Source organism: Canariomyces notabilis (assembly GCF_033297395.1).
Source record: "Canariomyces notabilis strain CBS 508.74 unplaced genomic scaffold N656scaffold_5, whole genome shotgun sequence".
Taxonomy (NCBI): Eukaryota; Fungi; Ascomycota; class Sordariomycetes; order Sordariales; family Chaetomiaceae; genus Canariomyces; species Canariomyces notabilis.
In genome coordinates this window covers 380,038-407,783 of record NW_027041827.1, presented here as the reverse complement: position 1 = coordinate 407,783, position 27,746 = coordinate 380,038, and the positions used below count along the sequence as shown (strand labels likewise).

The following is a 27,746-nucleotide window of genomic DNA, read 5'->3' as shown; positions in this document are numbered from 1 at the left end:
TTGGCGTTCTTAGCGTCTTTGCCAGTTGGCCCGAGCACGAACTCTGACAAAGAGTGTGGCGGTGTTGTGGCTTGCTCCAATGGTGGGGTGATGATGCTTGCGTCCATTTCTGACAAGGAGCCCGGGCAGAAGATAACATGTGTTACCTGTATTGACATCGCGCTATCATCCCAGAGCTTGTACAGATTATGTTATGTTAACTATGTCACCACAGGAGTATGGAACGACACAGATAGTGGGTGAAAATTGAATTCAGAGTTTCTCATCATTGACATTCAAAACACCTTACTGCATCATTATGAATGCCTTTCACTTCCGATGGAATATCCATCAGTAATCCCCGTATTGTACAACATATGAAAAGCAAACCCGCCGCTACAATCAAGAGTCACTCGTATCCCGGTATCCCTCTGTAACACCACTCCAAGCCCCTTTCCAGCCGTGAGCTGGTTGGGCTACTGCTGCGGGATGTAAAACAATGTCAATAGTACTCCACCTAACCTAGCAGACATAGCAAATAAACGTCGAGGTTTCTCTCCTCAAGCACCTTAACCAAACGCCGGCCGGATATTATTAACAGCTTGTGTGCGCAGCTAAAAGTTGGTAGAGAGCTGAAAGTCATCGTCAAAGTCGTCCAATGGCGGCATACCGCCGCCTAGATCACCGTCGTCCTCATCAGCATCGAAGATGTGGAGGAAATCGGGCTTCTTCGACTCCTGGGATGATTGCGCGAAGCGAGCTGGTGTGATAGTGACATCCGAACCTGTGGAAGCTGTGCTGACTGATCGCATCAACGTACGAGTCTTGGGAGCCACCTCAGACTGTCGGCTGCTTGAATCGTTCTCTCGGTGCACAGCTGATAAGGCGGACCGACCCTTGCTGTAACCCAAAGTGCTTCTCGAGGCAGTTACGGCAGCTCCTCGACTCCGTGCTGAGACGCTGGCCTGGGAAAGAGGCTGCGTTGGCTTCCGCTTGGGCAACATAAAGCCCCTAGATGGCACTTTGGTTGTTGCGGATGCGACCGATTTGTTGGTCTCGCCCTCTGCTGTGCTCGAGGCCTTCACAGTCATGGCCAGAGCCGATGCTGCCTTTCGAGATGCGATGGTGCTTGGCTGTTTGAGACCCGGGCGTGTGGTTTTCTTGACAGCCGTAGCTTTAGCAACCGTACTTGCCGTAGCTACATCGGCCTTCTTCTTGAAGAGATTCTTGCTCTCCGGAATATCACCGATACTCCAGTCAAACTCTTCCATGTCTCTCCGGATCTGCTCTTCACCACGCTCGAAGCTGCGCTGCTGCCGCTCCTCCATCTCGCGCTCAATTCGCGACTTGCCATCGTCGTCCACGGGGTTAAAGTAGTATTGGTAATATCCCTTGAACAAGTTCTCCGGTTTCAGGCCCTCTAACGTGAACAGATGCTCAGGGAGGATATCAGACTCGTAAGGAATATCCTTCGGCTTCGGTGGAGCGTATTCGACCTCTTCCTCCTTGTCGAGAGGACTTTTGTCCGTGTGCACCTCCAGTTTTGATGATTCGGTACGAGGTCCTGCATGTTTGGGCCTAAGACCTGTGGTTGGTCTGATGCTAGTCTTCTCAAAGTCCTGCACAAGCTGCTTCACTCCAGGGGTCTGCTGCGTCCTGGCTTTCGCGTTGGTAGTCTTGTTTCCAAGAGGTGCTCGAGCAGTCCGGGGCTCTACAAATCGTCAGCTGCTTATCCGAGGAAGCCATGCAGTAGCCGGCCATGGTACGGCACGCACCTCCAGGCGTCACCAAGGCAGCCCTGCCAGATTCTCCAATACCGTTTCCCCCTTTCCCCGTCGTAGCAATGTTCTCATTATTTCCCTTGGTTCGCAGAACGCTCTTTCCAGCAAAGCCGTGATTGGTGTTTTCATCGTTTAGGGGCACCTTCAGAGGCGTCTTTGGAAAGCGTGCAGCGGGTGTCTTGGCCTGCAGCTGCTGTTTAGCGGTGCTCGCCTGGTGAGCAAAGAGGTTTTCCTGGTCGTGGTGAGCTGCAAACATTGCGGAGAAAAGCCGGAATAGCCTCCAGGCGGGCGATGTTCGAGGATTTCCAGGCTGCTCGTAATCAGTGTCGTGGATTGGTGTTCTGTGTGCAACGAACTATCGGGATTCATGGCTCAGTTGGAAGTAGGTACGTTTCAGTGGGCTCTTCCTGTTTCCAGAACGGAAACGAGACATGTTGGCACAGCAACGGCGCAGCTGCACCCTGCCTTTCCCCCCCACCATTAAGCCGGGGGGCCGATCAGACAAGTGACGGCACCCGCCGCAGCAAATGGAAACGCGGGAAGCCTTAAGAGGGGCAGTTGCTGGTCTTCATTTCCACATCCACCATCTCCTCCACCGACATCTCTCTCCCAACTTCGTCCAACGTTCGCGATATCCCTGTTGCGTTTTCTCCGCCTTCTCCGAACCCATTCTGAATCTCCTCGAATTTAATATTCGCCGACATGGATCGCATCAAGGAGGTAAGTCTGCGAAATCCATAGAAGCTCAACCCCTGTTTGTTAGCCCCACCATCGAGCTGGCAAAAGTCCCCTGAACTACGATGACGGTGACCGCCAGTCTCGGTCTACGCTCAGTGCATGCTTGGAATCGAACTTCAGCAGTGCTGGTACTTTTCAGTTTTCCATGACAGAATCTGTCTACTAACGGGACAATGCGCACTCTAGAAAATGAACCAGCTCCGGCTGGAGGCTGAGGAGTCAGCGTCCAAGGTCGAAGAACTCCAATCCAAGGTCAAGGTCCTGGAGCAGGAGAACCTTCAGAAAGAGCAAGAGATCATCTCCCTGACGCACAAGAATAGCGTGCTGGAGGCAGAGGTAGAGAAACTCGAGGACAAAGTCAAAGAGCTCAAGGCTGCCGCCAGCGAAGGCGCGCAGCACGGCACTCAGAACGAAGCGCTGACTCGAAGACTGCAACTTCTCGAGGAAGAGGCCGAGGAAGCTGATAAGACTTTGCGCGAGGCCAACGAGAAGTAAGAGCGCACAGCAAATCGTTTCCCTGGCAAGCACGGGTGTGTTTACTGATCTTCGCGTCTATAGGCTGCGGCAGACCGATGTTAAGGCCGGACACTTTGAGCGGAAAGTCCAGGCTCTCGAACAGGAACGCGACCAGTGGGAGGCCAAGTACGAGGAGATGGCCAAGAAGTACGCCGCCGTGCAGAAGGAACTCGAGGACTTCCAAGCCGAGATTGGCACCCTCTAAATGTCGGGGTTTGGTTCGGGTCAGATGGCGGATTTCGATGTCTATGCAGCCCCCTATGGCTGCAAATGCCAGGTTCGGATTTGTACGCGCGGAACATGGTCGCACGGACGGAGGAGGATTAGAGACGGACCGGTCATTGTCATTGCCCAAGTACCTAAGTAATGCGACCTCACAATCACCCTATTCTCGGACGCCCAAACACCAAACCCGTGCAAGTAGCTCTTTTTCTTCGACAATATGCTCAGGCTAACGCTTCTTCCGCTTTGCCCTCTGCTTCTTCGCTGTAAAGTCCCTCTCAAACTTCGTTTCGTACCGGAACTTTTTCTTCTTCCGGGTCGAGTCCTTCACCCGTTTAGGGGGGCCGTTTCCATTCTCCTCCTTCTCTGTGCTTTCTTCTTGCTCTGGAGGGGAGCCATCCTCGGAGGAAGATTCATCCAGCTTCGGTTTATGGAGGCCATCTCGGTCCACACTCACTGCTTCGACAGTGACCGTCGTGTACTTGTCCTCGTCGATGTATTCCTCTTCCAGGTCAATAGGCGCCTCGGGTACATCTGTATCTGACAGCCCATCCCACTCCTCTGAGCTGTCCGCGTTCTGGCCGGTAGTGCCAGCGCTTTCGGCCTCGCGGAGGATTTTGTTGACTGCCTGCACATGCTCCTCAACGGCTTGCCTTCGCTGCTCCCTGATCTGTAACCAGCCGGTCAGTGCGATTACGCCGATATCCAAAGGGTGAAACACACCTGTTTCCGCATTTCGATCCTCTCTTCGCGCGCTTTTTGCTGGGCTACCTCCTGGGCATGCTTGATCCGCGCCTGCTTGCGCTTGTGAAATCCGGTAAGGTATTCAGCCCGAGCATCTTTGTCAAACGTAATCTCCTCAATTGCATGAGATGCCTTTCTCTTCTTCGGCGGCGGAAGGGGCGTCTTCTTTATCCTGGGCTGAGCAAACATGTTTGATGCAGACTCTTGCCCCTCTGAACTTGTCTCTGAAAGGGCCTGGAAATTTAGCGATAAGCCCCCTGTAAGCAGCCACCAAGGTACGTTATCGTAGATTCTGCCCCTCCTCACCGCTCTCAATACCCGCGACCGTTGGCTCCAACCTGCTGCATCATCAACCGGGGAGCTTGAAGCCTTCCGTGGACGGCAACTCCCCCCCAACGCCGACCCAGAATAGGAGCTCGGCACCATCACCACAACAATAGGCATAACCACAACAAGAATGCAGCTCCCAAAAGCAGCCACATTGCTGGCCTGCACAGCAGCAGTCCAGGTGCAGGCCTTTTCCAACTCGTCGCCATTTGTACTCTTCTCCACAGCCAGGTCCGTCTTGCTCTCCCCAGGTCCCTTAACTTTTCCACGCGGGAACACCATAACTAACTAGCGCTGTCCCTCCGCAGCCTCCCGCAAATTCCGGAGTCGGCGCAAGGCCAGCTCCAAACTAGCGCCCAGGTTCTCGCCTCGGCAAAGCAGCTCCTCGCGTCGTGTCCGACCGAGCGGTACATACTGGTATCGCAACCGAACCTGCACGCGGCTGACATTCGCGACGATGATGGGCCGGACCGAGGCGACTGCCGCATGCCGTTCCTGTGCCGCGCCGTGGCCGGCGAAGGAATCTCGCACTTCAGCGTCGCCGAGGTGGTTGGCCAGGTCTCCGGGCGGCCGCTGGACGAGTTCATCAAGACGGTGTGCGCGGAAAAGGGAAAGCAGGTCCATGTCGATCGGGTTGAGTTGAAGCATCTCCCTCCCGCCTCGCTCATTGAGGGGAGGGATAGGAGGGAGGTCTTGGAGGATAACGGTACGTTTGGTCTCTTATCCTCCGTCCCGAATTGGCGTCGGGTTGGACAAGGTGCTCATTTTCGGGTGGGAACGAACAGATTTCGAGCTCGACCGGTTGCTTGAAACCCTGGATGGCGACTACACTGTCTTTATGTTCTCAGATCCGAATGAGTTCAAGGCGTACGAGCCCGAATTTATCGAGGCGGTGCATGTAGACCTCAAGCGCTGGGCCGAAGAGGACGAGATGGTCGCCAAGAGGAAGTCGAACTCGACGAGTAACTTGCCTCTGTTCGAGAAATATCAGTTCTTTACGCCCGGTGAGTTTTCGTTCTCCTGTGAATCAACCCCAGGCGCCGTTGTTCACTAATACAGAAATCAGGTGTCTTCATGTCTCTTTTTGTCCTGGTTATCCTACTTTCTATTTTGGCTGTTGGTCTGAAGGCACTTTCAAGCCTGGAGGTCTCTTATGGGGCGTTCGACAAGGAAATGGGGCCTGCTGCCCAGAAGAAGCAGATGTAAAACAGGTAACAACTGTATGTGATGGCTGGCGAATACGGCCTGGCTTGTAAGGATCTGTAGCATACCTACTTGGGTTGGAGTTGGGAGGTTTGGTTTAGAGCAGGGTATCAATATCTAGAATTTCAGTGATGCCGTTCCCCAAGAGCCAGTTACTCAGCGTGATCGCTCTGAGGCCGCATGCTGAAGTGGAACTTCGCTTCGATATGCCGTCGTATACAGAGTAAAATTCAGGTAGGCAACGAACCCCTGGTGTTAAGACTCGAACTCGAAAGATGTAGAGAACACCTTGTCTATTACCCGAGTGATGATTTTCTGACCTAACGCCGTGAACAACCCAGTCAATGCTTTCCCATGGCCGACCGATCATGATCGCCTCTCGTTTCTTGCATGATAGCCCTCATACTAGGTGACTGGGCAAGAGAAAGTTTGCAATCCCTTCTCGTACTGCGTACTCGTGCCCACAGTGCCCACAAACCAGCTTGCCCTCCATGAGTTGCGTCTCCATCAGGAGCGTATGTAGGTCCTTGAGCATCTTCTCATCGGCTTGTAGCTCCTCGGCAGTTGGTGGCTGCTCGGGCAGCTGAGGGAAGCCCAGCTGATGTAATGTCAGTGAATCGTGAGTGAAGAGAGGACATATATGTGACAGGAAAGGTTCGGGCAGGATAAGGGGCAGTCGAAGACGAGACAACCTGAATGGGAAGAAACTTGTAGATATCTGCCACCTCGTATCCACCCCCCTGATCACAACGCCCTTGAGAACTGTGATAGCCTAACGAGGAAGGTACTTGCCTCCGTCGATGTTGTTCGCAGCGCATTCCAGTCAATGCGGGGCAATAGATTGACTAACAACTGCGGGTTGAGCTCGACATCATCGCTAGCGAGCTCTGCGTCTTTGGGGTGCAGCGGAAATGAGTCGGACGAGGCCTTGCACGTCTTGACCGCGCAGGTCAGAAAATTTAATGTAAGAACCTTCATCTTCGGTTGTATGTATATTGGTGAACATCGAGTTGTTGATCCGCTCGATTTGAGTATTTCATGAAATTTTAAGAGATGCTCGAAACGGGGCCACGTGATGCATGTATCGAAGTCCATACAGTACTTTCACGACACAAGCAGATTCCAGAGTTCTTGTTGTACAGATCAAGTCCTCTCATTACAGGATACAGTTTATGCCAGTGTTTTTTCGTACCCAACGTCGTCCCGAGCCTGACGGCCCCTCGAAACGCGAACCCACCCAGCAAACACCATGACAATGAGACCGAAGACAGCCAGTTTGCCCAGAATTTGGTAGCTTTCGCCAGTTTCAACGAGGGGAATGGTCTTGAGGGGAGTGGTCTTAGGTGTGCCGACCACGGATTCTTCGGGCTCGTCTAGGTCTGAATGGGAGCAGAACAGCCAGGCAGTCATCAGCACATCTTCTTTGAGCTAGTCGAAGTTTGGCGAGAGGAATTGCACTTTTAGATTGTCCATAGCCGATCCCTAGGAAGACAAAAGGGGTGGACGGGCACACATTGTAGAAGGAGCCACTAAAGTTCCACGTGAATACCTTCAGGGGGTACCTCCAACTCGCCACTCTTGACGATCTTGACCGTCTTGACCGGTTTGTCGCCAGGCTGCGTCGGCACGTTCTCAATCTTCTCCACGATGTCGTAGCCCTCGAGGACCTCCCCGAAAACAACGTGACGGCCATCAAGCCAGCTATAGCAGCACCCATCAGCAAGATCCATTCCGCAGGCGGCTCCCGTGCCATTTGCGGACGACTTACGAGGTGACGACGGTCGTAATGAAGAACTGAGAGCCGTTGGTGTCCTTCCCGGCGTTGGCCATGGACAGAATGCCCGGCTTGGTATGCTTGAGCTTGAAGTTCTCGTCGGCGAACTTCTCACCATAGACTGGAACCAATGATGTCAGCTCCCAGTCGCCGGTTCAGACTAGGGGAAGAAATTCTGGGGAATACGCACTCGACTTCCCACCAGTACCATCGCCCTTGGTGAAGTCGCCGCCCTGGATCATGAACTGCTTGATGACACGGTGGAAAGTGGAACCCTCGTAGCCAAAGCCCTTCTCGCCAGTGGCCAGAGCCCGGAAGTTCTCGACCGTCTTGGGCACCGTCTTGCCATAGAGACCCATGACGATACGCCCAAGCGGCTCATCGCCGTGCTGGATGTCGAAGTAGACCTTATGAGTGATCTTGGGGCCCTTGGCAGCAGCGGCAGGCTGTGCGAATGCGATCAGGCCAACGCCCGCCAGGAGCGAGGCTGTCAACACAATCCTACGGAGGTTGAACATGGTTGCAGTTTGATATCCAGCAGCGTGATGGGAAGAAAAGGTAAAGGCCACGTCCAAATCAATTGAACAGATGGGCGGGGAATATCACAGGATAAAGGGTGCTGTTGAAGCTACGTTTCAAATGCGCAATTGATGAGCTTCAACCCCCAGCTTACAGGGGTCCTTGCTCCGGCCTGGCAGGTATTAATTACGTACTGTACCTTCCTCGACAAGGGTATGGTATTAGTGAAATGCTCGTAAGTTACACAGCGCGTAAGTTACGATAAACTCGACGTCAATACATTTGATACACGTTCAACGGCCGTGTAAATACAGTAGTACCATACAATGTCGTTACACCATTCGAACATTGTACGATACAAGCTCAGGTCTCCGGCTTCGTGGCAGCTGATCGCGAAACCGGGCTCGGTAGAAACGTCACCATCCATCCAGGTCAAGACTGCATTCACAGACACTTTAGACTCCCTAGAGACGGTATTTGACGCTATGCTCAGATACTGGCTGTCTAATGACAGAACTGAGCTCATAACGTGACCCATCACGGCGCGGGATGATGTCGTCGACGAACGAGGAGGATCCGTTCCTCCAGGTTCAACAGTAAGCCGCAAACGCAATCCCCTGCTCCGGCTAGTTTAGTCGGTACCCGGCCCAGAACTGATGTGAAATACCTCCAGGGATGTTCTCGCGCAACTCCAATCCACCCGATCCCTCTTCACCTCGTACCTGCGCATCCGCTCCCTCACCAGCACCGCCACAGGCGGCCCATCGCCCGAGCTCGCCTCGGCCCGCGCGGACCTCGAATCGTCTCTGACCTCGCTCGCGGAGGACCTCGCCGACCTCGTCGAGTCAGTCAAGGCCGTCGAGTCGGCGCCCGCCCAGTATGGCCTCGACGCGGGCGAGGTTGCGCGGCGCAAGCGCCTCGTGCAAGAAGTCGGCGGCGAGATTGAGGACATGCGCGAGGAGCTCGCCAAGGCTACCTCCTCCACCACCAGTACAAAGAAAAGCAACAACAACAGCGACCTGCCCGACCCGTCGGCGTTTGAGACCGCGGGGGAAGGGGGGGAGGATTATGTTGCCGAGTTTGAGCGGCAGCAGCAGTTGGTCATGATGCGGGAGCAGGACGAGCATCTCGACGGGGTGTTCCAGACGGTCGGGAACCTGCGGCGCCAGGGGGAGGACATGGGCCGCGAGCTGGAGGAGCAGCTCGACATGCTTGACACTGTGGACCGGATGGCGGATCGGGTGGGCGGTCGGCTGCAGACGGGCATGGAGAAGCTCCGCTATGTGATGCGGCGGAATGAGGATCGGCTGAATAGCTGCTGCATCGGGGTCTTGATTGTTGTCTTGATTATTTTATTGATCTTGCTCTTGGTGTTGTGAGGTTTGGGATTCCGGTGTTGGGCTGGTTATCAAGGCGCGTTCTGTGAGTGCAGACAATTCGTGAAATCCTATAGATAGACGGAGGACTTTGGTCATCGGGCGTTTTGGGGTCCTTTTATTATTTTCTTCGGGATCTTTTGCTTGAGTACCTAGGCCGAAATCCACGAGGCAGCTCTGCCCCTGACCTCTTGCGAAAGGCAAATGTGGCCCCCTTTCCCTGAGATTCTGCCCTCTATGCTAAACCCACAAGACCGACCGCCGTAGCACATGCATACCACCATATCCCGTAACACTATGATATACAAGTTTATCGGAGAACCAAGCCAGTATCCCTCTTAAGCACCTGCGCTAGGACCTCCACTGAATTGACCGCTGCCGATTTCTGCGGTGCTTTTGCTGGAAACTCGACTAGTGCCGTCCTGAGGGCCGCGATCGCCGCAGAGCCGTAAAATTCAATGAACTTCTGTTCGTAGTTCTGAATCATTGACTTTAACACGACGCACTGCGTGTTCGAAATCTCGTCTGGCGGCGTATTGACAATCCTTGCCATGGCCGTCCAGTAATTCCGCGCAGGGTAAGGGTTGTCTTTCTTTGATTGTCCGAACTTCCGGAGCGATATTGAGGCGAAGCCTGCTCCAAGGCCAGTCATGCGGTCCATGTGCTGTTGCTCCGTAACCCACTGGCCGTTATCCTTCCACCAGCCTAACCTTTCTCTTCCCTGCTGCGTCTTCTCACTGCCCCGGTAGCCAAAAAGAACTGGGCAGACGATCCTGAACTTGGCGAGCAGAATGTCGATCATCGACTTGCCGCGCCAAAGGAAGTCAAACTCTGAAAAGGTTGCGGCGACGCAGACACCCACCGGATCGGCGGTCTCTGGTCTAGCTCCCGCCTCGTTGATGAACTGAGAGATAGCCGCTTTTGCGAAAATGTTCAGAAGATAAATGAATATTGAAGGCAACAAGGGGTCGTTGTGCACTGCGCCCTCCACAGGCTCTCGAGGCTCAAGGACATAATCCTTGGGGTCCACCAGATTGGATTGTACCTGGTTTGAGAGGGCCTCACGCAGCAGGCCAAGAATTTTTTGTTGCTGTATGCCTTGTTAGAAAATAAACTGCAGTGAGCTCAATGACAACATATCCATACCTGTGTCTTATTCGTCCCCGGAGCTCCGGAGGAGACGGTAAGTTGCCCGACAGATTTCCTGATCTCTCGTCTCATGTCGCCCATTCGTGCTTTCACTGCTGCGTTTGCTTTGCTCTGGTCCATCATGGACTTCCGCAAGTGCTTGAGATTCTTGTGTATCTCAGTGTATCGATCAGGAACTGAATCGGCAGGTGGAGGGGCGAGCGGACGCGACGCCCCAGAGTCTGTCTTGATGCCATTCGTCTGGGGTGCACCATTGAGCAGGTTGCCAATCCCCAAGGCCGAACTTGACGGTTTCACCGGTTCCGGTGCTTTGTTAGGAGCAGCAGAGGAAGCCGGGAATAAAGATTGTGTGCCTGATGTGGCACCCAGTTGCGGCTTGGTGCCGAATAGACTTGATGAAGCCTGGGCTACGGGCTCCGTCGGTTGCTGAATCTTGACACCGTTGGTCTGTCCTGGCGCAGGTGGAACGGCATCGCCTTTGGCAGCCGGAAAGGCAGTTACGGCTGCAGCTGTCTTTCCATTGACTGTCGGTGCGGTAGGGGGCTTAGGGTCAGGTAAGGCAGGCGGAATAACGATCTGTTTCGATTTGATCTCATTCAACCTCACACGCTCTGCGGCAAGTTCTTCCTCGCGTCTGACTCTTTCTTCCTCCTCCCGTATCTTGTCGAGAAGCCGTTGCCTCTCTTCCTTTTGCAGTTGCTGACGATATACTCTCTCCGCATCCTCCCTGACACGGTCGTGCTCCTTCTTCGCGGCCTCAAGGAGTTGTTTATGCCGCGCTTCTGAATTCCTGTCGTCGGCTAGAATCTCTTCGATGACTGAGGACCGGTGCGGACTTGACCAGCGGGAGCTCGGCGGCTGGGAAGAGGAAGGCGATGCCATTGTGGTTTGTTTGCAATTTGAGCGGATACACCTATCGAGCCATGATCTCGTGGAGGCTACCTTGGGACGTCGCGTCTTCTCGGTGACCGAATACACTGGATCGCGTTGTTAAAAATTCGTCGTTTGACAGCGGTCGAAGCAGTTCGAGTTGTTCCAGGTTAAAACCAGGCGGCTTCACATTATCTATCCCTAGGTCGGGACTTGCTGTTGGTTTGTATTAAATAGAGAACAGATGCAAGTCAACTCAATACTCTTGTAATCATAGCCTGCAATGCCGGACTGAGCTAACGTTACCCTAACCCTGCTAACGTTTCACGAGGTCAAACCGAACTCTTTCCGGAAGTTGAGTTCCTTTCTTCGCCGCAGACAAGAGTCCAGCAGACAGTTGATTGTATGTACATATGTTTCCTCTTTCCAAGACTACCTACGTCTGGTGGTATGAATGCTTGGAAACTGGTCGCCAACCCCGCGATCCATACTAGGCACTTTCTCGGGATTGAACATCGCTTCAGAAGTCAGGAGAGCTACTTGCCTCGTATATAAGAGGGGTCCACAAAGTTAAGTTACCAAGCCTCCTCACCATTACCAGTACTAATATAGAGTTAATACCTACCTTACGTCCTTTTATCTCGTTGCTCTATGTGGTCCAAACCATGGCTCGAAAATCATAGGGCATGTCTATCATTACTGAGTCACATAGATCTATTCCTTGGTGCTTGATGTTTCGCACTACGTTGTGCCATGCGCACTTGCTGCGGCGCAACTTTTCTCGACAGCTGAGGAGCAAGGCTGTAGCCTCCCGTCTTGTTGGAACATCAGCATTGTGCCGCGCCAGCCTACCGGTATACGTTGGAGCCGGTAATCATGACTGGGGCCCTGTTGAGGTACTTAACCTGACCCGACATTAGAGTGCCCCGTTTGCTTTTCCAGCATATAAACATTCCCGTATCTCGGCTTGCGCAAAGCCAAACTTGGTACTGTGAGAGCCATTCGTTTGTCCTCGGGACATGATAGTTAAAATCAAGCTGCAATGTAGCTGCATCAAAACTCAGGGTCCAACTGGGATACATTACGGAGTACCGTATCCGTATTGTAGTGGATGGTGATGGTGCAGCCTCGGTGGCCAAGCCTCCCCCTATCGGCCCCTCACAACTACGCTAACGTTAGGCAAAGCAGCGGCTCCACTTTCCTAACCCTTTCACTGTTTTAACCCTTTCGGTAGCTAGGAGCATGGGGACCCAGCGCACGGTGTCCTGAACCAAGATCAGGCCTGGAGCATCCTTCCTGCTGAGCTGCATATCTACCTTCACTCCATCGTCATCAACAACGTTTTGGGTTCCTCTTCGCTCGCACCCTCCTTCAACACATTCCCCCCTTCCAGGCTCCAGGCTTCTGGCCTATCAGCCATTTCCCATCAAGCCCGTTCATCTCTCCTTCACAGTCTCTTTTGGCATTTCCAATCTTTTCGTTTGACTACCTTCCTTGGGCTCGAAATCTTGCAGAAGCACGCCTCCGCAAAATCCATACCCAAAGCACAATAATTGCCAACTCCATCCGGCTGCTGAACACAAACCGACGACTTTCTGTCCACTGCCGCGTGCGAACGCATCTGAATCATCGTGCCTAGCACTCCACGTGCATTTAGAGACCCGTCTCTATCAGCAATTGCCGCCGCTCCAAAACCGCAGCAATGGAGCAGCAGCAGCAGCAGCAGGCACAGCAGCAGCAACAGGGTCAGCCTCAACCTGGAGGTGTTCCTGGTCCTGCTGGCCGCCGGCTGCACATTGCCCATCGCCGAAGCCCATCAGAGCTCACACCATTGATGAGCATGTTTGCGAATCCCGGCAGTAAGTTGATTATTTTCTTATTTACTTTTTGCCCCCTTTTGCTTGCTCCCAGCCAGTCGATCCCCGCTCCGCCATCGGACAAGCGCGTGAGCTCCTGCGAAAAGAGTATTGTGGCTGATCCGGCTTCTCTTCCAGTGGATCAGGTCGCCATCCAGCAACAGATTGAGCTGTTGCAGCAGCAGCAGCAGACGCTCCAAGCCTACCAGCAGATGGCCATGCTTCCCGGGCAGACCCTCGGTGCTGGCGGCTTCAACCCTCTACAGCAGGTCGCCATGACCAACATGCCGCAAGCCGGCTTCCAATTTCCAGCTCAGATTCCCCAGCAGACGGTGTCTCTGGCGCCACCAACACAGCCCCTATCACATCGCCGTAATCAGTCAGCTCTTCCCAACATGGGCATGGGCCCGCCGCCCGCTCCCTCCTCTGGCGCGTCTGGCTCCGCGTTTGGCAGCTTCGATAACTCGCAAGCCCAGGCCAGGGAGAACACTGGCAGCCGTGGAGGTCGCGGCGGCGGCGGATCCGGAGGTGGTCATCAGAGACGTCACTCGCTGGCCCTGGCCGACGCCAAGAAGGCCGCCGAGCTCGCGCAGCAGAAGCGCACTACATCCGGCTTCCAGTTCCCTGGCCCTGGCGCTTCGGGCTCTGCTGAAAAGCAAGAGGACGAAGCAAAGGGCGCAGCGACCACGCAGGCTCCACCAGAAAGCCAGACGGCGCCAGCCCCGTCTTTCCGCGGTGGTCGTGGCGGCGGCCACGGCCGGAGCCAGAGCATGGCTGTCGGCGCGAACGGCCGTGGCGGCCTAGGTGGTGATTTCTCGCGTCGTGGCGGCGGTGGTGGCCATGCACGCACTTCCTCTCGAAATTTTGACAGCAACTGGCGCAACCAAAGCCAGAACCAAAGCCAGGATCAGACTGGCGCTGCCAACCAGAGCCAAGGATTCCAGCCAGGCCACCGTAATCGTAGTTCCGTCAGCCATCAGTCCATGGCTTCTCTTGGGGCTTTCCAATACCCCACCCAGTCACCGCAGTTGATGCAGATCCCAGGCCAGATGATGATCCCCATTTACCCGGGGCAGCAGCTCAACCCCATGCAACTCAACCAGCTGCAGGCACTGCAGGTTGCCCAGATGAACGGCCAGCACATGGCCGGACTCCAAGCCAGCCAGCATGCCCCTCAACTGGCAGCTCAGCAACCTCAGCAGCAACAACAACAGCAACGCAAGACTCTCTTTACCCCCTATCTCCCGCAAGCAACCCTTCCCGCCCTCCTGGGAGATGGGCAGCTCGTCTCCGGCATACTCCGCGTCAACAAGAAAAACAGAAGCGATGCATATGTCGCCACTCAGGATGGCCTCCTCGATGCTGACATTTTCATCTGCGGGAGCAAAGACCGAAACCGTGCGCTTGAAGGCGATCTCGTCGCAGTCGAGCTCCTTGATGTGGATGAGGTATGGTCCCAGAAGCGGGAAAAGGAAGAGAAGAAGAAACGCAAGGATATCACCGACACCCGTTCCGGATCCACAGCCGGCACCGGACAAGCCAACGGCAACGGAGATGATAACGGCGGCGATGGCAGTATCCGCCGGCGCGGCAGTCTCAGGCAACGGCCTACTCAAAAGAAGAACGATGATGTTGAAGTTGAAGGCCAGAGCCTTCTTCTTGTAGAAGAGGAGGAGATCAGTGATGAGCAGAAACCGCTTTACGCCGGTCACATTGTTGCTGTCATCGAGCGAGTGGCAGGGCAGATGTTCTCCGGCACACTGGGTCTTCTCCGGCCCAGCAGTCAGGCGACCAGGGAGAAGCAAGAGGCGGAGCGAGCTGCGCGGGATGGGAGCATGTCTCGGCAACAGGACACCCGACCTCAGGAGAAGCCAAAGATTGTGTGGTTCAAGCCGACCGACAAGCGTGTTCCGCTGATTGCTATACCAACCGAGCAGGCTCCCCGCGACTTTGTTGAGAAGCATCAAGAATATGCCGATCAGATCTTCGTGGCCTGCATCAAGCGCTGGCCCATCACCTCACTACATCCGTTTGGTACCCTGGTTGAGAAGCTCGGTAAGATGGGCGATCTGAAGGTTGAGACAGACGCACTGCTCCGAGATAACAATTTCTCGTCCGACGAATTCTCAGACGCCGTCTTACGCAGTGTCGGTCTTCAGGACTGGACGATTGCGAAAGAAGATGAGGCTGCTATTGCCTCTCGCCGCGACTTCCGCAACGACAAGGTTTTCACTCTTGATTTGGACGGCTCCGCCGAACTTGGAAACGGCGTGCATGTCAAGTCACTGCCTGATGGCAAGGTTGAGATCGGCATCCACATCCCGGATGTCACCCATTTTGTAAAGCCCAACTCCCTTGTTGACAGAGAGGCGAAGAAACGCGGCACTGCCGTCCATCTGGTGAACAGATTTTGTGCCATGCTTCCGCCGAAGCTGTCCAGCGAGGTTTGTTCGATTACACCCAACCAGGATCGCCTAACTGTCAGCATTGTCTTCCATGTCAATCCACATACTGGTGCTGTCGCCGAAAGCGATATTTGGATTGGGAAAGGCATAGTCAAGAGCGCCGGCAAGGTTTCCCTCGCTCAGCTTGATGAGGCCTTGTCGGGTGGTGCTGGCTTCTCGCACGAAGCCGCTGATGTCAAAGACATTCAGATGCTCCACGTAAGTCTGCTTTGTGAGACCAAGTCTATGACCCATGCTAACAGCGGTTGCTTGTAGATGATCACCCAGAAGTTCCGCGAGGCGCGGCTTGGAGCGGGCGGTGAGCCCATTGCGCCGCTTCGCCTCCTCCAGCAACTGGACGATGAGAATATTCCTGTCAAGCACAACATCTTCGACACAACCCCGGCAACGGAACTTGCCGAGGAGCTCATGCACAAGGCCAATGCTTACGTTGCCCAGCGTTTGGCCCGGGGCCTTCCTGACAAAGCCCTCCTGCGTCGTCACCCTGCGCCCAATTCCCGCCGCCTACAGACCTTTGTTGAACGCATGACGGCTCTTGGCTACGAGATTGACCCCTCCAGCAGTGGATCGCTGCAAAACAGCCTCTTCAAGGTTGAAGATGCCGAAATCAGAAAGGGCATGGAGACACTACTCCTCAAGTCAATGCAGCGGGCCAAGTACTTCATTGCGGGCAAGACAGCCAAGCACCTTTGGGCTCACTACTCGCTGAACTTGCCGTTGTACACTCACTTCACAAGCCCTACCAGACGCTATGCCGACATCCTCGTCCACCGCCAGCTAGAATCTGTTCTTTCGGAAGGCAAGGTTGAGTACAACGAAGATCTGGAGAATTTGGTTAAGACGGTCGAGTCCTGCAACACCAAGAAGGACTCGGCACAGAACGCCCAGGAGCAAAGCATCCACATTGAATCCTGCCGCAATATGGACAAGAAGCGCCAGGAGGTCAATGGCGATTTGATTAGTGAAGGCATTGTCATTTGCGTGTACGAGTCAGCCTTTGATGTGCTCATTCCCGAGTGGGGCTTCGAGAAGCGTGTGCATTGCGACCAGCTGCCGTTGAAGAAGGCCGAGTTCAGGAAGGAGAAGAGAATCTTGGAGCTCTACTGGGAGAAGGGCGTTCCAAGCTCGGCCTACGTGCCGGAAGATGAGCGCCCCAAGGCTGCGGCGTCGCAAAGGATTTCCAACGCATTAGCTGCTGCTCGTCAGGCCGAAGAAGCTGAGAGGGCCAAAAAGGAGCGTGAAGAGGCAGCTAGGAAGCAAACAGAAACGGGCACCATCTCGACGGACGACGTCGATGCCCTCTTCGATGACGAGGAGGATAACGCGTCTGATATTACTGAAGCTATGGCAGGCGCCTCGCTGGCGGAGCGACCGACACAAAGCGTTCCCGGCTCGCCAACCAGGTCCTCGGCAGAGGCAGCCGGGACCCTCCACCGCACTCGGTCGGATTCGAAGGTGCCTACCACTGACGTTCCGGAGACGAGACTGACGAATAAGGAGAAGTACTTGAAGCTGTTCAAGTTGAGAGAAGAAGGCGGTGAATACATCCAGGATGTGACGGAGATGACGCGGGTGCCGGTAATTCTGAAGACGGATCTCACCAAGAGCCCACCGTAAGTATCTGGCGTGGTTTATTTTCCCCCTTTGCACGGCTAACAAAGATGGCAGGTGTTTGACCATCCGGTCGCTCAACCCATACGCACTGTAGATGGCAGGGCGACAATGTACTACCATGAGCCCGAGCATATCTTTTCAACATGGGATGGAATCGGATACGGATCCGAGCATGTACGTGGCTTCTTCGAGCAAGGAAGGTGACAGGAGACAGACGAAGATTGATAAAGCGGATTACCTCTCCGAGGTATCTCCAAGATGGTATAAGTTTCCTCTGGATTATTGTAGGTTGGTGCATTTATGGAGGTCTTGTCGGATACACAGCAGCATTACAGATGCAGTAGGCTGGAGCTGTAAGAGATGCTGCTGAGGAGGTTAAAAGAGGGGACAGGGGCAGAAGGATGAAAGCAGAGGCAGAACACACAAGCCAGCCCGTCTAATAGTTCAGTACCACGACCTCATTCGTGCGCTTTAGCGGATGTGGCATTTCCCAGCTCGAGTCTGATTGGTGCAGCAGCTGTTTCATTGAGTGGACGGCATGAAGAGCGACAAATGCGCTCCATGAGGCGGCATGAGGTGTACCGACTACATCTTGACTCTACAGCGGTCGGAACTTGGATAGATCGCCATCGAAGCAGCTCGGAAGGATGTCTGATCTGCAGGGCAGACAGAAGAGATGAAGCTTGGCTAGATCTCTTCCGGCGTTGGGCATTTTGCCTACCAGGACAAAACGGTAAAAACCCGCACACCTTTGCCCAATGCTCATCGAATTCACTAGGCATCGAGGCCGGTGAGTCGACAGGCGATAACCGTCGGCACAGGAGATGCCAACGAATGAAGTATGCACTTAATATTATAAACACCAGTCTCTTTTTACGTCCCCACTGAATGACCAATGACTCCAACCTCCAGGGGTAAGCTCTGTCCACCTCGCAGGGCCGCAGTGCCTGGCCCGGCCTGCCTGACGGGCGGATCAGCAAGCGGACCATTTCTAGGATGACTCGACTTCAGATAAGGCTGAAGTGACAGTGATCTTGGACGTTTTGAGCGTGCACCTAAATCTTGAGAAGCTAGAGAAGATTTATCCACCCTATGTTTTGGAGTGTTTGGAGCTTGGCTATCTCTGGGAAGAGAATCGGCTGGTCTCAAAACACATGTACATACAATAGGTAGGACAACGAAGTTTCGAGCCTGGAACCTTGGAAAGGCCCCCAACCTAGTACAATGAGTCCTTCCCGTCGAGCCGTTTACTACAGCAGGAAACCGCGACATGATTGTCCAGCCAGAGACAGAAGTCGCCATCAGCCGGCAGATGCTCGACGTCACAGAATGCGTGGGAGGGGAAAAGGTCCGAGCTGCCTGACTCGAGAAGGCGACACCTGCGCAAGGAAACCCGGTTGTCCATGCGGATGGCCAATCTAGCCAATGTTTCGAAGAACCCAAGGCAGCTTTCAGCTTGCCATTAAGGAAGTTCACTTTTAACCCTTGACGAACTTTATGCTGTTCCATACATACCATCGCAGCCGTCAGATTAGCTTGGTCGAGGCCGACGGGGTCAATCCAGCGTGCTGGACCAATGCTCCGACCATTCCTCGAATCGCCTAGCACGTGCTCGAGCAATCCAGCCATTCAGTACGGCCCAAGAAGTGATGAATAGGCTTGCAAAGAAACAGACGAGGACCGCATCCTCCATCGACATGATCAAGCAGATACGGATACACTTGGTGTCACTTGGCAATTCAGTGTCAGTGACAGCAGCAAGCATTAACGCACTCGGAAGCAGATTGAGGCGGTTGCAGTTGAGGCTCGGGTAACGCTGCGGTCCGTCTGATTGAAACGTGTCTGAGACGTGCATCGCAGTCGTCGCGGGCGCCACTGTCGCAAATCCCTCCAGCGTTGTACTGTACGTACCCAAGCAACCCCCTAGCTTAGCCTTGGCGCTCACTTTGATTGGCCACATTAGGCCTGTAGCGTGGCGCTGCCGCTAAGTTTCCCCAGGGACCCCACTGACCCCGTCTGCGACCCGAGTCCCGAAGCGGGGGTAAAGAGACTTCATCCCAACCTTAAACATGATCCCGTCTGTCTGATTGGCCGATTTATGCCTCGAGCCTCAAAGACCGACCCTGCGCAACCGCGAAGAGGTGGACGAGGGTCGCGCTTACATACCACAGTACACTATCACACCTGTACGCAATACGGAGTATCTTCCAGGGGTTGTAAACGACGAAACGAAACATGAACATGTCTCTTCCCTCAGTCCTTCCATCTGGACACATGCAGTAGCTTCGTTCCCCCCGCCGCCTCGATTGGAACACGAGAGCTTGACGGAGATGGAGGAGGATTGGAGCTACCAACGTCATCTTGCTCGGCAGTCTGGGCAAGTTCCGAGCGCTACAAGGGGGGCGAGTCTCGACTCCCACGACGCCTCCCATCCTGATCCGATCCCGTGCAGGGTTTCTACTTTCTAGTTTCTACACTAGGATCTCTGCTGCCGCTTGTCCCTGCCCCCCCGCTCCCCCTGCCCTGTCTGGGCGCTCTGTTCCACGAGTGTGATTACGGGTCCCGGAAGAGTCAGCAGCCGCTGGCTCGGAATAGGGATCATCTTGGCAACAGATTCGTCTTTATTCAGACCGTTTCCCACCTTGATGCTGGGATCTCGCTTCTTCCTTCCCTCCTTTCTCCATCCCAAAGCGCCTGTCTTCAAGTTCGTTTCCCCCGCCCAAAGCGCTGGTCTGCTTTCACTCTCCTTCAAGCAGCTCAGTCTGTCCCTCTTTCTGTCCTGTGGCTTCTCGGTTCTAGCGGCCTTTATATCTTAATATCTTCTTCGTAATAGACGCCCTCAGGCAGGCATTCCATTCTACAGCCAGGCTGGTCTTTGCTCTTTTACCCGCAACGCACTCGCTCTTTCGAACCGGACGCACAGGAAAAGGGGTCGAATCGAGATAGAGGAACACTCGTGTGGTCTGATCAGCCAAGATGCCTTCAATCACAAAAGCCATTGGTACGGTTGTCGCGGGGTTGGCGGCTGTCACGTCGGCGCTACCAGCGGTCCCAAAGTTGAACGAGGGTCAGATGAAGATGCTTGAGCTTGCAAAGCGCCAAAACGCTGCTGCTGCCGCGCTTGGCTTGACCGATATTGACATCCTGCAATTGTATGAGCTCGCTCTCTTGGGAAAGCATAGGTTACCGCTAACCGTTCTTCAGCGCTCTCACACTGGAGTGGCTCGAGGCGACATTCTACCAGCAGGGGTTCGCGCAGTTTCCGGCGACCGACTTCCAGGCCTTAGGGCTTGAGCAAAGAGAGATTGACGACCTCCTCCAAATCGGCAAGACAGAAGAGGAGCACGTCGTCCTATTGCAAAGCGCCATTGCCCAGGCAGGTGTGCAGCCAGTGCAGCCGTGCACCTACAACTTTGGCTTCACCGATGCCGCGGGCATGGTCGCAACAGCCGCCGTGCTCGAAAACGTCGGTGTCTCGGCCTATCTCGGCGCCGCCGCCCTTGTTTCCGACGGCTCCATCCTGACGACAGCCGGCACCATCCTCACCATCGAGGCGCGCCATCAGACCTTTGTCCGCGCCGCCAGCCGAGGCATCGCGGTGCCCCAGGCTTTTGACACGCCGCTGTCGCCCAAGCAGGTCTTCTCGCTCGCCGCGCCCTTCATCGCGAGCTGCCCCGAGGGAAGCAACCTGATTCTGACGGCATTCCCTACTCTCGCCATGGCGGCCGGCCAGAACCCGCAGGCCGTTGCCGCGGGCGCCACCATCCAGCTGCAGTCCGACGCGGCCGCCACGGCCACGCACTGCGCTTTCACCACGGGCGGCGTCATCCCCGGCGGCACCGTCTTCACCGAGTTCAACCCCCAGACGGGCTGCGTCGTGCCCCAGGGCCTGGCCGGCGTCACCTACGTCAACCTGGCCAGCGCTGGGCCCCTGACGGGCGTGCTCACGGACGACATCATTGTGGCTGGGCCCATGGTGATGCAGGTCTCGTAGAGAAAAACCGAGGTGGTCAACCGTTTCTTGTTAGCTGGTTACTGAGCTCCGCCCACTCTATGCTATCTACCGCCATGGTGTTGTTGGTAGCAACCGTCTTGTCTTGGAAAGGGCACTGTCAAGAGTTGAGTGGCTGAGCGGGCAGTCTTATTAGACCAATCCAGTCAGCCAGACAAAACAAACAAAAAAAACACCAGAGACAATCTTGTCTTCAATTTTTCTTTTTCCCTCTGTTTACTACTTCGCTTCTCTGGGCCACATTGTCTAGCAAGATTATTACATAGCCCGTATATAATCAGGGCCTATATATTACATATTTTGACCCTGGTTGGGAAAAGGTGTTGGGAGCTCGTCTGTCTATATCTCTTTCTGTCTTCTCTCATGTGAACCTTAATTCTGTTGTGTTTTGCCAGTTTGGACTGATGTCACTTGTTCAAATAAGACGATTCTGGGGTTGACAGTGGACAAGAGGAAAGGAGATACCCGCCCATGCAGATGCTGGGACCGACGGAGCATGGCTGACGATTCAGCTGCTGTGTTTGTTTAAGAGGTACTATTCTAGACCATGAAATCTTAGAAAGACGACATGAACAACCCCTCTCGCATGTTGCTATGTGTATATGTACATACATACGGAGTATGCTTGCCGGGAGGGTTAGTGCATACGGAGGTCCAAGATCCGCAACAGGGCGCCGAGAACGTATGCGGATTGAAGAGACAGCGAAGTCGGAGTTCTGGGCGAAAAAGGCTCGGGTTTGAACTTGCCGTGGAGCTACCTTGACCTTTCAGATTTATTCAGCTCTTCAAGGCGGCCAATCGATTTCCGCGGATAACGTCGTCAAGAAATCTCCTGGAAATGCGGTTTGACAGGGAATTTGGCGGTCTAAGAAAAAGTTCTTACAGGGACAAGAACATCGAAGTTCTTCCCGCACCCACACGCGATGCGGTCCTGGCGGAGTTGCCGAACCATCGTTGACTCGTTGACATGCGACAGCGCGCCACCAATCATGTCCCAGCAATGCCAGGCATCGCGGTTATCGATAAGCAACGATAGCAGCGACGAGGCTGCGTCACTTTGGTTTTCTATGAATGCACCATTTCCCTGAAAATGTCTCGTTTCTACTCGCCGATATCGCGGGCTGACGGTGAGAAGAGAACTACACTACCGAACAGAGGGAATTCCAACCCATATTACAAGCCCGTTCATGATTGTCCCATGTCAGCTAGAGGCGTGGGATGGTTTGCGCTTCTCTTCAGATAGGGCGAGCGAGCGAAAACCGGCGCGGCAATGAAGCACTCGTCGCCACTCCCACGCAGGGAAATCTCCTCAAGTGGGTATAGGAATCGACCGTAAGGCGTAAAATGGAGTCTTGAAACCGGCCCAGGTACCGGAGGAGAGCCGCAACCGCTGCTCCCGGCCGAACTCCTCTCTTGATAGGGGACTTCCATCCCATCTGTCGGTCCCCCACGTTCGGCCTTTGTATTTATTTCCTTATCTTGCCCTGCCCTTCCTCACTTTGCACTCTCACTCCTCCTTCATCCTTACCTGGCGAAGTACATAGGCGTCGCGAGCGATCATCATATTCTTGCCATTGCTTGTTGCTCAAATTTTGATACCCAATTCGTCGCTTGTCACCATGTCGCACCTTCCTTCAGAGCCCGAGTTCGAGCAGGCATACAAGGGTAGGTCGATTGCGTCGACATCTTTGCTTGAGACCGAAACTGACGTTGCTTCGCAGAGCTGGCCCTCACACTCGAGAACAGTTCGCTCTTCACGAAAAAGCCCGAATACCGCACTGCGCTCAAAGTCGCTTCGATCCCAGAGCGGGTGATTCAGTTCCGCGTTGTCTGGGAGGATGACGCCGGTAATCTCCAGGTCAATCGCGGTTACCGCGTGCAATTCAACTCAGCTCTTGGCCCGTACAAGGGTGGCTTGAGATTTCACCCCTCGGTGAACCTGTCCATGTAAGGAGACTTTGACGGAAGGGAAAATGAGAGGTACATGGGAAACGAGACAAAGCTGACTGTGAACCAGCCTAAAATTTCTCGGTTTCGAGCAGATCTTTAAGAATGCCCTCACTGGCCGTAAGTGACACAGAAAGCATGGCAAAGTGACCAGCGTTTGCTGACCGTGCTTACAGTCATGATGGGCGGTGGAAAGGGTGGAGCCGACTTCGACCCCAAGGGAAAGAGTGACGCCGAAATCCGTCGCTTCTGCGACGCCTTCATGCGAGAGCTCTGCAAGCATATCGGTGCCGATACCGACGTTCCCGCTGGCGACATTGGCGTTTCCGGCAGAGAAATCGGCTTCCTCTTCGGAACATACCGCAAGCAGCGCAACAAGTTCGAGGGTGTCTTAACCGGCAAAGGTTTGGACTGGGGCGGCAGTCTGATCCGCCCGGAGGCCACTGGCTATGGCCTCGTCTATTACGTCGGGCACATGCTCGAGTATGCAGGCGCCGGGGGATGGGCCGGTAAGCGCGTTGCCATCTCGGGGTCGGGCAACGTTGCCCAGTACGCCGCATTGAAATGCATCGAGCTCGGTGCCACCGTCGTTTCGCTCTCTGATTCGAAGGGCTCGATTGTCGCGGTTGGTGATGGGCACGTCACGGCAGAGGATGTTGAAGCCATTGCCAACCTGAAGGTGAAGCGTCAGTCGCTTTCCACATATGCTATCAGGGACGGTCTCAAGTACATTGAGGGCGTGCGCCCGTGGATGCATGTTGGCAAGGTTGACATCGCCTTGCCTTGTGCCACCCAGAACGAGGTTAGCAAGGAGGAAGCAGAGGCTCTGGTTGCCGGCGGCACCAAGTTCATCGCTGAGGGCTCAAACATGGGCTGCACGCTTGAGGCTATCGAGGTCTTCGAGGGCAACCGCCGGGAGAAGAAGGGTGACGCCATTTGGTACGCGCCTGGTAAGTGTTTCCCGCCGTTGCAGCGGCCGCAATTCGAACCCCCCGTTCCCACTCGCCCCCACCCTCCAAGCCGGCAGGCAGTTGCCATTGCTGACACATCTCCATAGGCAAGGCTGCCAACTGCGGTGGTGTGGCCGTATCCGGCTTAGAGATGGCCCAGAACAGCCAGCGTCTCGCTTGGACCAAGGAGGAGGTCGACGACAAGCTCAAGGACATCATGAAGAACGCCTTCCAACGCGGGCTCGACACGGCCAAGGAGTACGTCGAGACGGCCGAGGGCGAGCTCCCCAGCCTGGTTGCTGGCAGCAACATTGCCGGCTTTGTCAAGGTTGCCCAGGCTATGCACGAGCAGGGAGACTGGTGGACGAAGGAGTGAGGGTTTGGAACCGGTTACGCTGGGCGGTAATGAGTCAATGACTGGTCGAGGCGTGCCGGTCGCCTTGTTTTCTGGGCCACTGCCCGGCATCAGGACTGGGGCTTTTTTCCGTCTTTGTCGTCCTTTTGCAGCGGGCGTTGGTGGTTCTGTGGCGCTGGAGTTGGAGGGCCGGATTCAGTTACGATGATTCCCTGGGCTACCTGGTACTTCTCATGGCGTGCTGCGGCTTCGTCTTTTTCCCTCTCTGATTGGAGGCTCGGTGAGACGCTCCGGGTAAGTTGCGGCACAAGCGGGAAGGATGGCGCGCTTATGTTTGTCGGTACCTTCTTGACATGGGGGCCTGGAGGACTGGAAAGGAGAGGGCTGTGACCCCACCATTCCTAGCCTCGAGCCAAAGCCATCCCTTGTTTCCAGGCAACGTATGTAGACGATAGACCGGATTATATGGCAGATAGGGAATCATAATGAGATGATCGTGAATTACAGGCGTCCTTTGACTTAATCAAGACAAGGCTAGATGTATGCACATATTTGTACAACACATACCAGGTTGATGGTCCTACTCTGGGACTCTGCGCGCTTCCTAAGCATTCCGTTGTTGGTTGAGATCTGTTCCTGCAGCCTGCAGGCAGCGAGGAATCAGATGCCGAGCTGCACAGGTGCTACGGGCGGCACTGCAACCTGGAACTGAATGGATGAACCAGGAAGGGGATTCTCTCCCCATGTACTGTACAATACTTCATACGATACACCACTTCTGTTGTAGAACACTTCCACGTTCCACCGACTACCTACATAATCTTTAGAGTTTCATACACCACCTGCCTAGAGTTTCTCTTCGTGTCTCGTAGCACCCGCTGCTATGATTAGCCTTCCCTGACGGCTGGGCCCAATGAACGACAGGAGACGGGAGCTGAACTCGGATTTGAAGTTCCGAGCCTTTCAGCCAGCCAATGAATCACTTGACTTCCTGTTACTCAGCCGAATCACGAAGGTATTCTTTTCGTTACACTTCTCCGGAGTTACTATTGTTGATCATCAATTACGGGATGTCAAGAACTTGGTTTCGAGATTGCCTGCGGCAACGGCATTAATTATGGCGCAATTGCGTCAACATCGCTGCCCTTCCCCTTCGCAGCCACCCGGGCGGCGCATGATCGGCGGCCTAGGGCCCTCAGGCCTCAATGTCTAATCGGACAGAAGATTCGGCAGTTCTATTTCGCCCGCCTAAATGGATGTGCTTCGGTATTGAAAACAAAATCATCAAGGTTGATGAGATCGGGTGGTGAGAATATCAGGTAAAAGTACTTGAGTGTCTCAGACAAGAAGAAACTCTGCGTTTGACGGTCAGACAGGATTCCGGTTCTGAGGGCAATTCGGTGGACAGGCGCCTTACCTCCATTGAATCGAGCTTAATGGTCTCGCCCTCGACCGTGACATCGGCAATAGCGGAATTGGCAAGGGGAGTCTTCGTTGCTTCCATAAGAGCTTCGAACATACGCCACGCCAGATCCCGAAAGTCTGCCCTGCCCGTCATCCTGTACAGGAGGAAGACACTCTCGATAGCCTCTGGCCGGAGAATATACCGCGGATCCCGGGCATCCTTAAACCCCTTTCTCAGCTTCGTGTCGCCCTCCTTTTGCCACCGTTCCTCGTCCCATAAGCATGGTCCCTCTATTGAGGAACAAGGGATGAGGTTAAAGATCTCGGGCATCAAGCCGGTCGGGAACGCATTGTATGCCCACGCACAGCCTCGGGCTAGCCGTTCCCCGATGGAAATGTGGTCGGGAATATCGAACAACTTTCCGCCGAGAGCAAACATGCCCCCGGCAAAGCACGAGAGGTGCTGTCCCTCCGGGACATGGTCGATACGGTCTGGGTGGACGTATGCATCACCAACGAAGAGGACATCTCTGCCCTCCGTGTCGTCCTCGGCTGCCATAGGCCGGAACAAGAGGTGCTTCTTAGCAACCTCCATAGCAGCGCGGTACATCTTGTCGTAGCTGGGGATCTGGCCACCTAACAACGCCGCCATCTTGGGCAAATACTCGTACAGGGAGTCTGCTAACGCGCCCATAGTAAAGCCATTCTCTCTATCGACGGCTTCGTCATGGAAATTAATAAGCTTCGGCCACATGCCCGGGAGCTTGGACTGGTCTTGCGTCCGCTCAAGGAAGTCGGTGATACGGGCGACAGCATCGTAGTATTTGCTATCACCCGTCAGGAGGGAGAGCCTTGTGAACTCGAGTGAAAGCGAGCATGGGCTTGCCGATGGGTCGTTCGTTCCTGCAGTTTGCAGCCCCTGCTTCGCGTCCTGGAAGTTGAGCCAGAAGCCCGGTATACGATTCGGCGTATCGAAGGCCATATAGAGCATATTGCCCAACTCTATGGCCTTCTCTAGCAGAGCCGGCTCGCCGCTCAAGTCGTAAGCACCAAGCAGTCCACCGAGATGGCGAATTGTGGTTTCGAACACGTTGATGGCCGTGTCGGTGGTGTTTGCCCAATCCAGCTGGGCGGCGGCGGCAGCGGCGGCAGTATAGAATTCGTCTCTAAGATCCATTATCCAAAGCGTGTCGAGCGAGTCCACCAGGGTTGCTGCCCAGCCGCCGAATGTAGTCTTTCCCCCGCCGCTCACCGGAGCCAGCTCGTCCCTCAGCCAGGCGTGTGCCTTGTAGCTATCCCAGCACCTAACAAAGGCGGCGCGGACGGCCTGTTGGCGGCGTTGCGTGGTCGCATCGTGCACATAGCCCGCAAAGGCATGTTGGACCGGGTGAAGGTGCTGCTTTGGACGGCCGGTAGGCAGCGGTTGGATGGAAGACACGGGGTATCGTTGGGGCACCGACGTCCAGTCGAAACTGCTTGGTTGGAAGCGAACCTTGGGATGAGTCTTCTGTAACGGCGGCTGCCCGGTAATGAGGTGCTGTGGTCCAGACGGCAGAAGGACGAGCAGGGCGAGTAGGAACACGGCGGTACCAAGGATCAATCGGCCGACGCGGTGGCGAGCAACGGCCATGGTACGGCGAGCAAATCTCACGGAAAGGAAACAGCAGGGCCAGCCTCTGCTATAAGCCATGCCCTTTTGTTGTTGTCCGCATCGAGAACAGCGTCGAAATTCTCGAGAGGCGGAGATGCGTCATTGTGCTTGTCGGTGTTGAGAGGATGCAAGGGAGTATCCGTATGTACTTCGTAACTCGCCAGGTGGCTAAGGACTACCTTAGGGTCGAACACCCTAGCCCCTGCAGAAGAAAGCGGCTGTCCCGCGCTTCCTCGGCCAATCAAAATACCTATCGTGCCATTTTTGTTCGCTCGCACCGTTAATCGGCGTCGC

The 27,746-nt window shown here is 54.7% G+C and overlaps 13 protein-coding genes across 13 annotated transcripts; 6 read left to right on the top strand and 7 right to left on the bottom strand.

Annotated features, from left to right (window-relative positions):
• Nucleotides 1–367: 367 nt before the first annotated feature.
• N656DRAFT_843311 (uncharacterized protein) lies at nucleotides 368–2,157 on the bottom strand. The gene is made up of 2 exons (XM_064819082.1): nucleotides 1,755–2,157; nucleotides 368–1,690 (listed from the first exon to the last, which is right to left on the bottom strand). Exons 1-2 carry the CDS (start codon nucleotides 2,014–2,016, stop codon nucleotides 594–596), a joined length of 1,359 nt encoding a protein of 452 aa, XP_064672141.1. The 5' UTR covers nucleotides 2,017–2,157; the 3' UTR covers nucleotides 368–593.
• A 305-nt stretch (nucleotides 2,158–2,462) lies between these two features.
• Nucleotides 2,463–3,219, top strand: N656DRAFT_788057 (uncharacterized protein; the record flags this gene model as incomplete). Its single annotated transcript, XM_064816659.1, has 3 exons — nucleotides 2,463–2,480; nucleotides 2,685–2,989; nucleotides 3,057–3,219. The coding sequence occupies 3 exons, from the start codon at nucleotides 2,463–2,465 to the stop codon at nucleotides 3,217–3,219; spliced, it is 486 nt and encodes a 161-aa protein (XP_064672140.1).
• A 246-nt stretch (nucleotides 3,220–3,465) lies between these two features.
• N656DRAFT_704988 (uncharacterized protein) lies at nucleotides 3,466–4,169 on the bottom strand (the record flags this gene model as incomplete). The annotated part of the gene is made up of 2 exons (XM_064811226.1): nucleotides 3,466–3,906; nucleotides 3,960–4,169. The coding sequence occupies 2 exons, from the start codon at nucleotides 4,167–4,169 to the stop codon at nucleotides 3,466–3,468; spliced, it is 651 nt and encodes a 216-aa protein (XP_064672139.1).
• A 215-nt stretch (nucleotides 4,170–4,384) lies between these two features.
• N656DRAFT_776730 (BIG1-domain-containing protein) lies at nucleotides 4,385–5,660 on the top strand. The gene is made up of 4 exons (XM_064814692.1): nucleotides 4,385–4,538; nucleotides 4,616–5,013; nucleotides 5,093–5,311; nucleotides 5,374–5,660. The coding sequence occupies exons 1-4, from the start codon at nucleotides 4,438–4,440 to the stop codon at nucleotides 5,511–5,513; spliced, it is 858 nt and encodes a 285-aa protein (XP_064672138.1). The 5' UTR covers nucleotides 4,385–4,437; the 3' UTR covers nucleotides 5,514–5,660.
• Nucleotides 5,661–5,910: 250 nt separating this feature from the next.
• On the bottom strand, nucleotides 5,911–6,488 carry N656DRAFT_788054 (Trm112p-domain-containing protein; the record flags this gene model as incomplete). The annotated part of the gene is made up of 2 exons (XM_064816658.1): nucleotides 5,911–6,108; nucleotides 6,303–6,488. 2 exons carry the CDS (start codon nucleotides 6,486–6,488, stop codon nucleotides 5,911–5,913), a joined length of 384 nt encoding a protein of 127 aa, XP_064672137.1.
• Nucleotides 6,489–7,039: 551 nt separating this feature from the next.
• Nucleotides 7,040–7,802, bottom strand: N656DRAFT_705180 (uncharacterized protein; the record flags this gene model as incomplete). The annotated part of the gene is made up of 3 exons (XM_064811247.1): nucleotides 7,040–7,211; nucleotides 7,279–7,405; nucleotides 7,475–7,802. 3 exons carry the CDS (start codon nucleotides 7,800–7,802, stop codon nucleotides 7,040–7,042), a joined length of 627 nt encoding a protein of 208 aa, XP_064672136.1.
• A 546-nt stretch (nucleotides 7,803–8,348) lies between these two features.
• Nucleotides 8,349–9,466, top strand: N656DRAFT_748962 (uncharacterized protein). The gene is made up of 2 exons (XM_064812963.1): nucleotides 8,349–8,399; nucleotides 8,477–9,466. Exons 1-2 carry the CDS (start codon nucleotides 8,353–8,355, stop codon nucleotides 9,180–9,182), a joined length of 753 nt encoding a protein of 250 aa, XP_064672135.1. The 5' UTR covers nucleotides 8,349–8,352; the 3' UTR covers nucleotides 9,183–9,466.
• Nucleotides 9,336–11,470, bottom strand: N656DRAFT_535674 (GLE1-domain-containing protein). Its single transcript, XM_064809985.1, has 2 exons — nucleotides 10,326–11,470; nucleotides 9,336–10,269 (listed from the first exon to the last, which is right to left on the bottom strand). Exons 1-2 carry the CDS (start codon nucleotides 11,208–11,210, stop codon nucleotides 9,490–9,492), a joined length of 1,665 nt encoding a protein of 554 aa, XP_064672134.1. The 5' UTR covers nucleotides 11,211–11,470; the 3' UTR covers nucleotides 9,336–9,489.
• A 1,322-nt stretch (nucleotides 11,471–12,792) lies between these two features.
• N656DRAFT_535644 (RNB-domain-containing protein) lies at nucleotides 12,793–17,571 on the top strand. The gene is made up of 3 exons (XM_064809983.1): nucleotides 12,793–13,057; nucleotides 13,193–15,717; nucleotides 15,775–17,571. Exons 1-3 carry the CDS (start codon nucleotides 12,901–12,903, stop codon nucleotides 17,134–17,136), a joined length of 4,044 nt encoding a protein of 1,347 aa, XP_064672133.1. The 5' UTR covers nucleotides 12,793–12,900; the 3' UTR covers nucleotides 17,137–17,571.
• A 46-nt stretch (nucleotides 17,572–17,617) lies between these two features.
• On the bottom strand, nucleotides 17,618–18,974 carry N656DRAFT_535657 (uncharacterized protein). The gene has a single exon (XM_064809984.1). The coding sequence runs from the start codon at nucleotides 18,760–18,762 to the stop codon at nucleotides 18,007–18,009; it is 756 nt and encodes a 251-aa protein (XP_064672132.1). The 5' UTR covers nucleotides 18,763–18,974; the 3' UTR covers nucleotides 17,618–18,006.
• A 1,135-nt stretch (nucleotides 18,975–20,109) lies between these two features.
• On the top strand, nucleotides 20,110–21,127 carry N656DRAFT_788046 (uncharacterized protein; the record flags this gene model as incomplete). Its single annotated transcript, XM_064816656.1, has 2 exons — nucleotides 20,110–20,285; nucleotides 20,338–21,127. 2 exons carry the CDS (start codon nucleotides 20,110–20,112, stop codon nucleotides 21,125–21,127), a joined length of 966 nt encoding a protein of 321 aa, XP_064672131.1.
• Nucleotides 21,128–22,670: 1,543 nt separating this feature from the next.
• Nucleotides 22,671–24,677, top strand: N656DRAFT_535417 (NADP-specific glutamate dehydrogenase). The gene is made up of 5 exons (XM_064809982.1): nucleotides 22,671–22,810; nucleotides 22,867–23,092; nucleotides 23,163–23,212; nucleotides 23,269–24,042; nucleotides 24,150–24,677. The coding sequence occupies exons 1-5, from the start codon at nucleotides 22,765–22,767 to the stop codon at nucleotides 24,416–24,418; spliced, it is 1,365 nt and encodes a 454-aa protein (XP_064672130.1). The 5' UTR covers nucleotides 22,671–22,764; the 3' UTR covers nucleotides 24,419–24,677.
• A 955-nt stretch (nucleotides 24,678–25,632) lies between these two features.
• N656DRAFT_766753 (glycoside hydrolase family 47 protein) lies at nucleotides 25,633–27,431 on the bottom strand (the record flags this gene model as incomplete). Its single annotated transcript, XM_064813502.1, has 2 exons — nucleotides 25,633–25,752; nucleotides 25,815–27,431. The coding sequence occupies 2 exons, from the start codon at nucleotides 27,429–27,431 to the stop codon at nucleotides 25,633–25,635; spliced, it is 1,737 nt and encodes a 578-aa protein (XP_064672129.1).
• Nucleotides 27,432–27,746: the final 315 nt, after the last annotated feature.